This window comes from Chinchilla lanigera, unplaced genomic scaffold (assembly GCF_000276665.1).
Source record: "Chinchilla lanigera isolate Chin_1 unplaced genomic scaffold, ChiLan1.0 scaffold00005, whole genome shotgun sequence".
NCBI lineage: Eukaryota > Metazoa > Chordata > Mammalia > Rodentia > Chinchillidae > Chinchilla > Chinchilla lanigera.
The window spans coordinates 39,444,567-39,459,072 of NW_004955406.1; the positions used below are offsets into that span (position 1 = coordinate 39,444,567).

At 52.9% G+C, this 14,506-nt stretch overlaps 1 protein-coding gene across 1 annotated transcript; it reads left to right on the forward strand.

Moving 5' to 3' along the window:
• The first annotated feature begins 2,308 nt into the window (after window positions 1-2,308).
• Optc (opticin) lies at window positions 2,309-14,005 on the forward strand. The gene is made up of 8 exons (XM_005375480.1): window positions 2,309-2,503; window positions 3,219-3,363; window positions 4,872-5,030; window positions 5,959-6,161; window positions 8,400-8,495; window positions 9,173-9,365; window positions 13,609-13,778; window positions 13,979-14,005. The coding sequence occupies exons 1-8, from the start codon at window positions 2,309-2,311 to the stop codon at window positions 14,003-14,005; spliced, it is 1,188 nt and encodes a 395-aa protein (XP_005375537.1).
• The last annotated feature ends 501 nt before the right edge of the window (window positions 14,006-14,506 follow it).

A 14,506-nucleotide genomic window follows, 5' to 3' on the forward strand; every position in this document is an offset into this window, starting at 1 on the left:
GGAGGAGGTGGGAAAAAAGGGAGTCAAACGAACACAAAAACCTCTCTGACCTGAGACTCAGGAAATCTTGGTGTTGGCCTTGGCTCTGCGTGCCTGTGAGCAAGTCCTCCCCTCTCTGGGCCTTCCTGGGCCTCAGTTTCCTCCTCTGTAAGCAAGGGTTTGGACTGGGTCATCTTCAGGGGGCCTTGCAGCAGGGATTCAGGATGTGGACAGCAGAAGGAAGCAGAGAGCAGGGAGCATCACTGAAGAGTCTGGCCACAGAGGAGGAGTGCAGGCTGCCAGAGCCAGGGGAGACCCCAGCCTGCCTGAGACCCCAAGGGAAACAGCATCTCTCCCAAAGAGCACATCTACCTGCCTGCACAAGGCTCCGGACCAGAAAGTACTGCATAGGACCCAGCCCCACTGTCCGGGTCCTTCCTCCTGGAGGATCTGGAGGACTTCCTGCATCCTGCTCTGATCACTATCTGTGTACTTGGCTTTCAGTTCCCATTCTACCCCCTGTTCACCTTCTTTTTGTATCACCTGTACCTTCAAACCCTCCCTCCAGTGATTTTGTTGAACATGGTTCCTTGGGGGAGCTGTGGGTCGTGGGCCTGGGTGGTGCCTTGACTCAGCCTCTTTTTTTTTTTTTTTTTTTTTTTTTTGGTTTTTCTCCGGTACGGGGAACCGAACTCACGACCTTGCGCTTGCCAGGCAGGCGCTTTTGCCGCTGAGCTAAATCCCCAGCCCGGGCTCAGCCTCTTTGATCTTGGGATTCCTATATGAAGCAGAGCATTGTCATTCTTGGTGTGAAGAAACACAGCTGGGGGGTGAGCTCTGTCTCTCCATCCCCTCAATCCAGCCTTCCCAGGAGTTCAAAATCCGAGGGATGAGCATTCTTCCTCCTGTCTCTCAGACCAGCTATTATTTTTAAGAGGGTGGATCAGGAGAGGGACCCCAGAGCAGGGAGAAGGAAAGAGGAGGAATTCTGGCTCATCAAGCAGAGGAATGTGAATGGAGACCCCCTAAGGAAGGAGGAGGGGAAACAGCAGGATCAGAGTGACAGATCTGATTGGACAGTCAGCCTGGCTTCTCCTCCATCCTCCAGCCAGCTGCTGCTGTCTAACCCCAGCCCTAGTGCAGTCAACCAGTCCAGCAGGGTCCCCACCACTCTGGAAGCTGCTGGGCTCCATTGAGAGCCAAAAGCATCTAAAGGTAAGGTGCAAGGGGCTGGGGATTTAGCTCAGCGGCAAAGCGCCTGCCTGGCAAGCGCAAGGTCGTGAGTTCGGTTCCCAGTACCGGAGAAAAACCAAAAAAAAAAACAAAACAAAACTAAAGGTAAGGTGCAAGGTTGGAGGTCTTAGGCCCACTGGTATGCAAATGCTTACAGATCATGTAGTTGGTTGGGATGGAAAGTGAGGTGAAGAGACATCTCTGGCTACTGCTGGGCCCAGCTGAAATTAAGAAGGAGGAAGACCTACCGGACACATGTGCAGCTGGCTTTGGGGAGGGGGCATTATCATGCTGGCCGTGCCTGTGCACATGCTTCAACACCACACCGCACGCATCTCTCCATCTGTGTGTGCACTCGTGGGGGAACTGCAGGAACATTCGTATTCATTCGCACACCACATACAGGCATAGTCATCCATGCACACACACGGGTTTACATTTATCTGGGGACACTCCCACAACCACACACAAAGAACTCTCTTACATCTATAGTCATCTGTCTCTAAAAAGCTGCATTTCCAACTCTACTTTAAGAAGCTGTATTCTTTCTTCCATGGCAAATCAAATTGTAAGTCATCTCCAGATGGACTAAGGGTTACTGAGAAGGGATGTCCCTTATTCATTTCTGTCCTCCCAGAGGCAAGCCCAGTGCCTGGAGCTACACTGACACCCCATAAGTGTTTGATGAGCAGCAAGCCTATGTGTGGTGTCTGCATGCATGTGGACTGGATACCACTGTGGCATGCCGCAGGAGTAGAGTGGCTAGAGATGTCTCTAGGTGAAGCCCCAGCTTTTGGGGAGGCCGCAGGTGGGAGGGGGATGCTGAGTATGATGAATGGCAAGAGTCTGTGGGAGTGCAGCTGGGAAGCAGAGTAGTTTTGGTTTTTCTGTTGTTTTGTTTTGGTTTTTTGGTACCGGGAATCGAACTCAGGACTTGCCAGGCAGACACTTGTGCCACTGAGCTATAACCCTGGCCCAGAAGAGTAGTTTTAAAAGCTGTCCTCACAGAGCTTGAGAAAGCTCAGGCAGATGCCCTTCCTCCTGCCCACAGCGTAGGACCGGAGATTCTCATCCCTGCCCCACCGCTGGAACCCCCATGAGGCTCTCAGCTTTCCTGAGTGTGCTCAGCCTGGTGCTGCAAGAGGCAGGGACAGCATCTGTGCCACACCGGAAGAAGAGGAGTGAAGAGCCACACCACAGCAAAAGCCTGAGTCTGAACAGCTCCAGTGAGGTCACTGACCTGAGAAACTATGAGGATCATGAGGGGCTCGCAGACTTCAGGGACCCTGAGGTAAGGGACACAGTAGGCTGACCACATGCCCTGAGAGAGGGGTCGGGGCTGGTTCTTTTCCACCTCCAGCTCTTTCTCTAGAGTGCAAATTTTCATTCCTGTTCTTGCGCGGGAACTTGTCTCTTACATAATACTGAGAAAGAGGATGCAGATCTCTAATTTCTTGGTCCATTTGTAGCAAACTTGGTAGGACCTCACCCCTAAGGTCATACATTCCTCCACATGCCACCAAGCAGGATGATAAGCTATGTGGCACTGGGGCAAGGATCAGCCGTGTCCTCAAATTCTGCCCAGAAAAGGAAATGTCATCCCAGCCCCGTCTCTTTCCTTAGACTGTCCTCCGGCTGGAGTTCCCGGCAGCATACGTGGCCGCTGCAGGGGCTGACCTGGGCAGCCTCCGCCGTGCGTGGGGTGAGCTGGGTTCGTGCAGAGCAAGGGGAGAGCACAGCCTGGAAAATCCTGAGAACCAGGTTCTAGCTCTGCCTTGCTGCCGACTGGCTCCCTAATCCTTATCCCTCCCTCTCTGGGCCTCAGTTTCCTCCTCTGCATAATGAAGACGCTGGGCCCGACACACTCTGAGTTTCCTTCCTGGCTCAGACTCTTTACTCTACCTCCCTTCTTCCCACGGTGACACTGCAAGTTTGAAATTGGTCACTGAGGTTCCCGGAAGCCAAAGTTAAATCCTTCTCTGGTCCCTACTGTGTGCTGTCTCCAGGTTAAAGTGACCAGCCCAGCTCCTCCAACCAGGATCGGTCCCGCCCAGAACACTATAGCTGCAAGAACACCGTCATCCAACCCCGAGATGACCAGGCCTACCTCGCCAACTATGCCAGGCTTACTGGGCTCCCCAACCAGCCAAGGTAAGTACCCAATCAAATGGTCACAATATCCATCAGCTGTAGGCTAAGAAGCCATGATTCAGAACCAGGGGTTACCCAAGTGGAGTGTGGGCATGGCTAAGATTGGCCTTTATCAGCAGAGAGAGGAAGGGAGATAATCACAGTAAGAACAGGGAACAAAAACCCGAAAGGAAAGGCTGGCTACCCGCAGTACTTCTGTGTGAAAGCAAAATTGGATGGGAAGCAAAGCGATGCAAGAACTCCCCGATGCCCCAGCAAACCACCCTCCCTTAATTAACAGCATCACTCGGGAAGCAGGTTGAGTGGTAATTAGATTAGAGACAATTAAAAGCCTGTAGAGAAGAATAAATAACTTTGTGGCTGTCACTTGGTATGGGGGCAAATGAAGCAGTCACACAGCTTTCAGCATCGAGTTTCCCTCCTTAGCAGCTCTCTCTCCTTCCCCGGTGCCTTCCTGGAGACTGGAATGCTGGTGTCACAGCAGTGAGGGCTTCATACTCTGTGGGGATCAGAGACTGGGGTGGTGGACGGGTGCGACTCATTCTAGACTTGCTGGCTCTCAGCGTCCCTGGTGTCCTCTTGGCTTGGGAAACCCAGGGTGCTGGGACATCCGCCAGAGGCATTCGTTCGGGCATCTGTGTCACCTCAGAGCTGCTAGAGTCTCAGGCTTGAAGAGACCATACAGTGCCTTGCTGGACCTACCGTGTGAGGCCTACGGATAAGATGGGAAACTGCCCCTCCCCGCCCCACTTCACCTGGTCATTGCTGCCAGACAGGAGCTGTGTCACTGCTGCTAGTGTCCTTCCTGGAGTGGGGCTAATGCTGATTTCTCAGTGAGCTTGGCACCTGTGATAGCATGTGACAGAAAGGTCCTGCACTGCTCATTTCTGTGAGCCAGTGAACTCTTCCCAGCCTTTTATAGCCGGTCTCTGTCAGATGGCCTGGCCTCAGTCTCATGACTGTGGGCTACAGAGATGAGGCCATAGGCTGAAAACAGGAGAGGGCTGTTCCCCAATAAAAACTGGGTGCCAATGCCAGAAGAAGTGGAGATGGATAGCAGGCAGGCACTGTCCACCCCACCATGGCTTGGTTACGCTTCTCGGAGCCACACAGACTACGTCCAACCCCTGCACCCAAGGCAGCAGGCAGAGGCCCCCTGCTATTACACTCCACTGTGGCTTTATTTCATCCTTACTGTATTTTTTTGGACCAGAGAGGATCCCTATGGAAAGGAGACTGAGAGCTGAAGTCTTGAAAACAGCCACATAAACCCAGGAAAGCCTACAAAAGCCAGGGCTTGAGAGAAGCAGGGTAAGCCTGATTCTCTTAGGGCTAGGACCAAATGTCACTCTGAGGGCAGACAATCGGTTCTGGTCCACATCCCACAGGCCATGAAGAAGACACTGATGACCATGGCTCAGACTCCCTAGGTTGAGGCCACTGGCCATAGCAGCTGCAGCAAAGCCTGACCAAGGCTCTCCCTCTCTTCTGTCTTCCACCTGGCTCAGGCCTGCCCACTTGCCTGGTCTGTGTGTGCCTCAGTTCCTCTGTGTACTGCGATGACACTGACCTGGAAAACATTCCTCCTCTCCCCCGGATGACCACCTACCTGTATGCCCGCTTCAACCGCATCAGCCACATCAGGGCCGGAGACTTCAAAGGGCTGAGTACGTATGCCCAAGAAAAGGACAGAGGGGCCAGGCAGGTGGAATGACCAGGGTCCTGTCCCCTGCACTCAATCAGATATTGTTAGCCTCAACCTGTGTCATCTCTTCCCTGTTAGCTCTGTCTGACCGGTTGCTGAAGGAAGAGAGCGCCCAAGTTCTTTTTCCTTTCCTGGAAAAGTCTAAATAGTGGAAGTAGCCCGTTTTCTCCCAAAGAGCTCAGAAGGGAAGGTGCAGTCAAGCCAACATTTTCAGGATGTCCCAGCAACTATAACTCTGTTGACCTCTGGACAGGACCATCCTAAATCTACTCTCAGGGCTCTGATACTGTTAGGCTGGCAGTTCTGTTACTTTATTTTTTAACTTTACTTTTTGTATTTTGTCTTTTTGAAACAAGGTTTCACTATGCAGTTCAGGCTGGCCTTGAACTCACTTTGTAGCCCTGGCTGGCCTCAAACTCTTGATGATCTTCCTGCCTCAGCCTCCTGGGTGCTGGGATTACAGGCGTGCGCCACCATGCCCAGATGTTCTGCTATTTTAGATAGGAGACCCGGGTGCTACTCCAACTTCTACCACTAATTACACTCAGCCTTTCTGGGCTTCGAAGCCCTTTGTGTAAACTAATAACTAATGAGTGGGGCCATGTCCAGGGATTTCTGGGCTTTTTGGTTCTTGCCTGTGAAAGGATTCTTCCAATCAGATGCCAGGTAGTCAGCTACATCCCAGTATCAAACTCCAGTGACAGGTACTGAGGAGTCTGAGAGCTTTTCTTAGACCGTTATTTCCTCTGCCTTGGACCTAGCACAGGGAGACCCTGGTTAACATTCCCTGATACCGAGGGGGAAGGGCAGGGTGGAGACAGACCAACAGTGGGGGAGGAAAGACTGTGTGCTCCAGCATCTCCTTATCCTTTCCCACCCCCATCCCTCAGCAAAACTGAAAAGGATTGACCTCTCGAGCAACTTCATCTCCTCCATCGACAACGATGCCCTCTACTCGCTGCCAGCTCTGCAGGATCTGATCCTGTCAGAGAACCAGCTGGCAGCTCTGCCCATGCTGCCCAGTGGCCTTGAGCTCCTGGATGTCCGCCTGAATCGGCTCCAGAGCTCGGGGATACAGCCCAGGGCTTTTGGGGTGAGTCTGCCTTACACCACCTGCCCCATCCCTACCCTCAGTATCCCACAGGGTTCCCCGTCCCATCCTTGTTCTGGGCTTAAAAATCCAGGCCCATTTTTTTTTCTTCCTTTTCTGTGTGTTGCTTATTAAATGTTCTCTGGGTTGGCAGACAGTCCCTCTGGCTCAGGAAGAGGATTTTTTTCCAACATCCCACCCTAACAGTCTCCGTGAATGGGGAGCACAGTACTACCAGGCCTCATGAGCCTGTTACTGGGAATGCGGAGCATCAGAAACCAAGACCAACAGCCCTCCCTCTCCCTCTGTGGGCCTCACAGCACCTGCTTTGCCGTTCGCCCTCTGCGCACCAGTATGCTTGGGATACTCACAGGCTCTGCCCGCTGTGGAAACCCCAGCTTGCCCATGGCTTGACTTGCAGTTGTGCCGACTCTAACCCTAATGCCTACCTATCATTTTGTTTCCCAAACCCACTGCTAGGTGACCGGCCTTGTCTCTGTAGGATCGCAAGGATCGCATTCTCAAGAGGGACAATCTGAAGGGTCACTGGTTGGCCCGTTTTGATGGAAAGGGGGAAATCACATGGCACAAGCACAGCCCACTCCACAGGGTTGGGAAGAGCTGGCACAGTTCTACTGAGCAAGTGGAGCAGAGTGTGGACAAGACTGACCACGCTTCCTCCCCAGGCGCTAGCTGCCTGGTTAGGAACAGCCTTCAAAGACTGTATCCCCTTCATTTAGATGCCCTTTGTCACTTTCTTAAGTACAGGCACACAGTTGGTGACCTTTCCATCAACACTGGATGACATATATGGAGTGGGCCCCTAAGGTTGTTTACCTAGCGCTGTTGTGGCTCTCTTAGTTTGTGTAAGTGTATTCTGTGCTCTTCATGTGAAATTGCCTAATGACACATTTCACAGAACACATCCCCATCATTAAGCAATGCAGACGATAGTAAACTTTTTGCAAGCCGATCCACATTTACAAGCATCAAGTCAAGTCAAACTTTTCTTTTTCCAGTGCTGGGGACTGAACCCAGGAAGTACCAAGCAGTCTCCCAGCCCCCACCCCACCCCACCCTTTTCTCATTTGCTTCATTTTGAGACAGAGTCTCATTCTATTGCCCAGGCTGGCCTTGAACTTGCGATCTTGCTGCCTTAGCCCCCAGAGTAGCTGGGATTATAGGCATGAACCGCTCTTCCTGGCCAGAGCTGCTTTTTGAAGCAGGCTGAAGGCAGAGTCATGCCTTATTCCCTCTGCCATCCCAACCCCTCAACATTTTTTGCCCCCTGTGCTGGTCTTGGGGGAGGATGCGCGACAAAGTGCCCATACCATTGCTGTGGAGACAGAAGCTCTGCGTACCCTCGGGCCTCAGTTTCCCAAGTGCAGGGCTGTGACTGCATGATTACTGAGCTCCCTCCCTCACTGGCCCAGCTCTAAGCAGCATTGGGCTGTCTCTGAGTTAGAAGGAATCTCTTTGCCCTGTCTCAAGACTGTTTTCTCAGCCTAGGATGAGGCTGGAGGTTTGGAGCCAGAAGAACTGGGGCTCCTGGGTGAGTCACTTCACCCCTCTCATCTTGTTTCCTCGCCTGCAAAATGAGGACAATGCTTCTTATTTGACACTGTTGCTGCAGGATTCAATACGACAGCATTTACCCGGAGCGCAGGAAGATGACATACAGATAGCAAAAGGTCCATAAATGGGAGCTATTATTCTTCACTGCTCTCAGAGCCCCCACAGGCTTATCTCTCCCCAGTCCAGCTCCCTTTAGCCCTACCTGGTTCTGATCGTGCTGTTCCTCACACACGGGCTGCCTCTACGTGCTTCGGGGTTCTCGTCCCACAGGTCCGAAATCTACTGAGCATGCCACCAACTCTGCTGCAGGATTAGCACCAGGCAGATCCCTCTGATGGCGGAGAAGTTGAGGCTGAGCTGAAATGTCCTTTGGTCCTCCCTCTTATCTGCCCTCCTGGCCACCATCACAGCCTTCCACTCCCTCCCCTCCCCACTGCTAGCACATCAGCTCCGCTCCTGCCTCCTCTGGAGTTGATGTCTCTTAGCTCCTTAAAGACGCAAATGCTCCCACCCACCCCCAGCACCCAGCACAGAGTCTGGTGTATGGCTGAGGCCAAGTAAACCTGGAGTCACCAAAGGGGGTACCCGACTTTGGCCTTGTCAGCACCTCCCTGCTCCCAAGGCCCACCAGGAGCACCCTCCTCCAGTGCTATCTGTGTCCCACAGGCCCTGGCGAAGCTGCAGTTCCTCTTTCTGGCAGACAACTTGCTGGACTCCGTCCCTGGGCCTCTGCCCCTAAGCCTGCGCTCACTACATCTGCAGGTGAGGGCCTCTGCCGGGCGGATAACACAGCCAGCTCATAGAGGGATGGGCCTCGGCGGCTGGGGTGTATTGAGGGCAGGGTCTTGTCTAGACAACTGTCTGTGGCCCTCATTTAATTTTCTTCATTTTTTTCCTCCACCTGCCCTCCACCTTTTTAAAAAATATACAACTAGGGATTTAACCCAGGCCCTCACACTGAGTGACATCCCCAGCGCCCCCCCTTTTAATTTTTGAGTCAGGGTCTCACTAATTTACTAAATTGCCAAGGCAGGACTAGAGCTTGTGAACCTTCACCCCGACTCCCAGAGTGCTGGAATTACAGGCATGGGCCACCATGCCCAGCCCTCCATTTCTTCATTTATAAAACACTGTCTCTCTGTGTCTTTATTTCATCTCACCTACCCACTTTTCCTTTCCTCTTTTCTTGCTTTCTGTTTCTCCTCTTCTCCTACCATCAGTGCCTCCAGCTTTCTACCTCCTTCCTCCCTTCACCGCTCTTAACCTCGCCCCTCCTCCTCCATGGCATCCTTGTCTCATCCCTTGCTGTGTGGCCTCCACATTCTGTGCCTTGGTTTCCCTGTTGCCCAGGAAAGATAGAGCTGGTGGGAGTGACTGATGTGAGTTTTCGGAGAGAGGGACCTCTGGGCAGGGACTCAGCTGCAGCCTGTGCTTTGCAGAATAACGTGATAGAGACTATGCCAAGAGACGCCTTCTGTGACGTGGAGGAGCACAGACACACCCGCAGGCTGCTGGAAGACATCCGCCTGGACGGGAACCCCATCAACCTCAGCCTCTTTGCCAGCACCTACTTCTGCCTGCCCCGGCTCCCCATTGGCCGCTTCACCTCGTCCCGCAGTCCTCTCCTCCCAAGTAGAGCCCACCGAGGGCACATGGCACCCGGCCCCCAAGCTAAACAGCACTAGACAGCCTCATGATCCAGTTGCAAAAATCACTTCAGCCCTACACACACACACACACACACACACACACACACACACACACACACTGCAGCGTCCTTCAGTAGCCAGATTTGCATTTCCCCCTCCTCTTTCCTTAACACCTTATGTCTCCTGGCTCAGAGAAGAGCAGCGTCTGCGGTAGAGCTCTTCCATATTCCCTTCCCTCCTGCCCACACAGAACGTCAGGAAAGCCATGAACCAGGAGGAGGAGGAGAAAGAGGAGGCAGAGGATGGAGAGGGAAGGAAGAGGAGGAGAAGCAGCCGTGGGCTGGAGCCAGCTCTTACCAACTACCGGGCTTGCAAGGAACTGATGATTAAATTTTCTAGAATCTTGAAAGACAATTGTTAAACACTGCCATTATGAAAAAGTAAATTATATAACCTCACAATTAAATGTATTATATTGAAAACAAATGTAATAAATACTCATCACTTCTCAGTTGTTTTACTCTCTTTCACTCTTAAACATGCCCCTGAAGTTATTTATGTCTGTGGTACCTGTGTGGTGGAATTCAATCTAATGGGACGCTACTTGGTACCTCTTCCCAAATCTTTGTTCAGCACCTCACATTGGTGTTCGAAATTGGCCACGGTGGGAGATTTACACCATGGAGTCCATAAATGCTACAAACCAGGTTTGGTTTTGGTTTTTAAGGGCTGGTTGTTAAAAGCTCGCCAGCACACCACAGAGGAGACAGAATAGCTATTTAAGCGAGTCCTTCTCTACCTCTACGCTGTCCCGGGGGAGTGAGCAGAGGCTCCTTAATGTCTTGCTCTTCTTAGGCTGGAGCCTCTTGAGAGAGTGGGAGGGAGCCATCCAGAAAGATGGAGAATGGTCCTGACTCTCCTCCATTTAGGTATCAGGGACCTTTTCCCGGGGATGGGCCAGGCTCGGCCCGCTGGTGTACAGCCACTAGGATTTCCATCCTTCCCATTCTAGCCTGCAATGTTCAGCCAGCAGAGGGCAGCCTTGGGCAAAGATAATAAATAAATAACTATAGCCATTGCCTGCAGTCTTTCTGGGTGCTGGGCAGGGCCCACTGTGCTGGGTGGATGGAAAGAAGAGCAACTATTATCCAGCTGACTTGTTCCTTGAATGATAAAGGATGGGAGATATGGGTCAAGGGGACGTGTTGGTTGGTGCTTGGCACCTAGTGTCGGAGGCATGTGTAAAAGATGAGGCCGGTAGTTCCTACGCTCAGGCAGCAGAGGTTTTCTGGAGCACCCACCTGCTGTATGCCCCGCACAGTGTCACATGCTGGTGACAAGATGGTGTACAGAAGATATACTCCTTTTCCTCATGGAGCTTCTACTCTGGTGCAGAAGACAGGTGTTAAACAAATGGCTCACACAATATTTGACTTACAATAAGTGCTCCACAGGGAATATACAACATTAGAGGGGTTTATAAGAGGGGGCCATATCTAAGGGTCCAGAAGACTTTTTTGTAGCACTGACATTTAAGCTGAAGCCAAACATGGAGTAGGAGGCTGGCGAAGCCTTGGGTTTCGAAGGTAACCACTCAGGGTCCCAGGGGGTCCTTGAGTCTGGAGGCAGAAGTGTTTCTTGGGGGCCACATGGATGGGAACCTATTAATCTGCCTGCCCCCACCTGTCTAGCACCTCACCAAGCACTTTGGATCCGCCTGACAATCCTGTAAGCTGACGAGTCAGGAATTATTAGTCACATTCCTCAGATGAAGAAATCGAGAACTAGAAAAGATGAATCACTTACCCAGCTTACACGACTGACTGATGCTTGGACCAGAGCTGCGTGCACTGCCTCCCAAATATGGCAGTGGGGAGCCTCGTGATGCTGCGCAGGCCTCCTTCTCCTTCTCTCCTAGAGACAAAGAAGCCCAGCACAGCCTGCTCCAGGGAGGGCAGGGAAGCGATGAGCTTCCTGCCCCTCGACTTTCAGACACTAGAGCTCTCGCTGGTTGCAGAGTTTGTGTGTGTGTGTGTGTGTGTGTGTGTGTGCGCGCGCGTGTGCATGTGTGTACCTCTGTGTGGGTTCCAGCTCTCTGTGTAGGTGTGTGTCCAGCTCTGCATTTTTCTCTATTTTGCTTCCTGTTCTCTTTTTCTCTTCCTCTCCTCTCCACCCTTCCTCCCCTCTCTCATATCCCATTTTCCCCCTCCATAACCTATAGGATTATGAAAAGCCTCAGCCTGCAGCAACGCAAAGTCTCAAGGTCTTCAACTTTAAGAAAACCCTAGATTGAAGGACCCCCCCACACACACACACACATCCCCCAAATAAATAAATAAATGAAAGAGATCTTCCAGAATAGGCTCTTAGGCACTAGAAGCCCAGTCATCTCCAGATGTTCACAGTGAATCTGTACATACAAAAGGGTCATCAGATTCCTGCCTGAGTGCAGGAGGAGGCGACCAGCAGTTCCCGGCCTCTGCTGCCTTCCCTGGGGCCACCCTGTGTACTTGTAGGATTTCCCCAAGGCCGCGCCTCCGCATCTGTCTTCTGACTAATCCCCCAGTTTTGGCTGGGGAAGCCCGAAGAACAGAAAGAATGCCCTTGTTGGCCGTCTCCCCAAAGAAATTCTAAACGGAGCATCTGTCCCTCACCCCAAGGGCGGGGTGGGATCCTCTGCTGCATCCTGTCTTCTATGATGGAGCTGGGCTCCAGGGCGGCTCAGACCTAGAGCAGGCAGGGTGGGCCACCACAGTTGAGTAGAGGCCCTCCTGGCCTACAGAATGGAGATGGTGAAACCGGCCAGGAGGGTGAGTGCCAGCCAGGGCTGGGAGAAAAGGGAATGGAGGCCAGGAGGGAAACAAAAGGTCGGGGCAGCACGGCGGCCAGCCCAAGTATCTCACCACCCATGCCAGCCAGTAGTCTAGGTTGCCCAAGATGCCAACTCCTCCCAGGGTCACACTTGCCTGGTCTCACTCATCCTGGTCCTCAGAGGCCAGTCAGCAAGTCCATCTGCACCCGCTTCTGACCCTGAGGACAGAACCGGCCACCAGCCCTGCAGGGAGGGGAGCCCCTCGCTCCTCAGCGATGCCCCAGGCCCGAGCACAGCCACCCTCACCTGTTGGGAGTGTCCAAGGAGGCGGAGGGGTAAAGCCAGGGCCCCTCTTCTCTATAACAAAGAAAGGGTGATCTGCTGCTTGAGCCAGATGGTGAATTTAGCTGGAGCCAAATCTATCTCGGGGGCCTGGAAGGCTTCCTCCCCCACCTCCCCTGGGGACCTCCTTCCTGCCTCCTTTTCCCTTTAGCCTCCTGCTGGGAATGCTCATCTAGTTCAAGTTACAGATTTATACTTTTAAATCTTTTTTCCTTTTCTTTCTTTCTTTCTTTCTTTCTTTCTTTCTTTCTTTCTTTCTTTCTTTCTTTTCTTTCTTTCTTTCTTTCTTTTCTTCCTTTCTTTGTGTGTGGTACTGGGGATTGAACTCAGGGCCTTGTGCATGCTAGGCAAGCACTCTACCACTGAGCCACATCCCCTGCCCTAAATCTCTTTCATATGGGATCTAATTCCATGGTCCCAACCACCTAGTGAGGAAGGAATTCTTATCTCTACAGAGAGAAAATGGGAGGCGACAGGCTTTGTCCAAGAAAAAGATGACAAACAGGGTAGAATTTGCAAAAACAAGATGGGGCGGGGCTCTGTGGGGGAGGTCATTGCTGAAATTCTGCAGGAGGCGTGGGAATTCCCACCTAGAGCAGATTAGTGCCCAGAAAGTTTTATTTATTTATTTATTTGGGTCGTTTTGTTTTGCTTTGCTGCAGTGCTGGGGTGGAACGGAGGGCCTTGTACATACTAGACAAGGGCTGAACCACTTGGGGTGTTGTACTATACCCCAGTTCCCCAAAATACTTTGAAAATTAAGGCCTGGGAAGGACATCTGCCAGGCTGGAAAAGGTGTGCCCCGGGGGAGCCCGAGTCGGCAGGCACCAGCGGGAGAACAGCCTGCACCCTCAGGGCCCAGGGAAACCCCGGGCTCAAGGTCACACTGTCCCCATACCTCCCCACCCCCACGCCCCTGTCTGCATCCTTCTCCCTTCTGACTAGGAGGGAGGCAGACAGGAGGTGGCCCCTCTCTGTCTAGATCCTCTCAGCATCCTTCTTCCTCCTCTCGCCCTCCCGCTTCCCCCAGACACCCCCTCAATTCTCTATTCCGCCTCTCCTCTCTTTCAAGGTCGTCTCTGCCTGGCCAGCCAGCAGACTTCAGTCTCTAGCAGCCAACCTCTCACAGGCCCCCTCCCGCGGTCCCCGCAGTCCCCGCAGTCCCTGCAGCTAGGCCAGGATCTCTGTGTGGTGGAAGGATGCCTGTTTACATTCCGCTCGTCCTCCCGCCCACGACCTGGGGTGACAAAGCAGCCAGGGCCACCTCCCTCCTGCCTGGCTGCAGTGAAAGCCCTCATCAGACCTCCACCTCAGCCTCAGCCTCAGCCTCAGCCTCAGCCTCAGCCTCAGCCTCAGCCTGGTTCAGCCTGCGCAGCCCTTCTGTGCAGTGAACCTGCGCACCCCTCCAAGGTCACTGTCACCTTCCCCTTGTCCCCTTCCAGGCCCAGACCCTGGAGAAACAGCTTTAGCCTCCTCTTGGCACCGCCCACCCAGCCCTGTCCCGAGTCCCTTTCTCCTTTGTCTCAGTTCAGGCACAAGACGACCTGGAGGGGCTCAGGCTGTGGCCACCTCTGAAGGAACTGAGGGGCAGCAGAATGAGCCATGAGGGTCCAACATCTGGGATTTGACCACCGGGTACCTCGCCTTGCAGTGAACATGAAAATCAGCACGTAACTCCGTCTTCCACCCTCCTGGTGAGGCTCCTATCATACAATTCTGATGCTCAGAGCGAATCCCAGCCCCAGGGGCATGACGCCCAGCCCTATTACGACACGTAGTCCGAGAACTAAGACCAACCCTCTCCTACCTACCATGCCCTGAGGCAAGACCACTGAGACAGAGAAGCATCTGAAGATGAAAGGGAGGAAGTGCAGAGAATTTACCAGGCACAGACAGCCGGCCCCCAGCGCCAGGCTCTGATTCTGCATCAAGCACTGCCTGGCCTCCAGCTGCCTCTGCTGCTGGCCCTC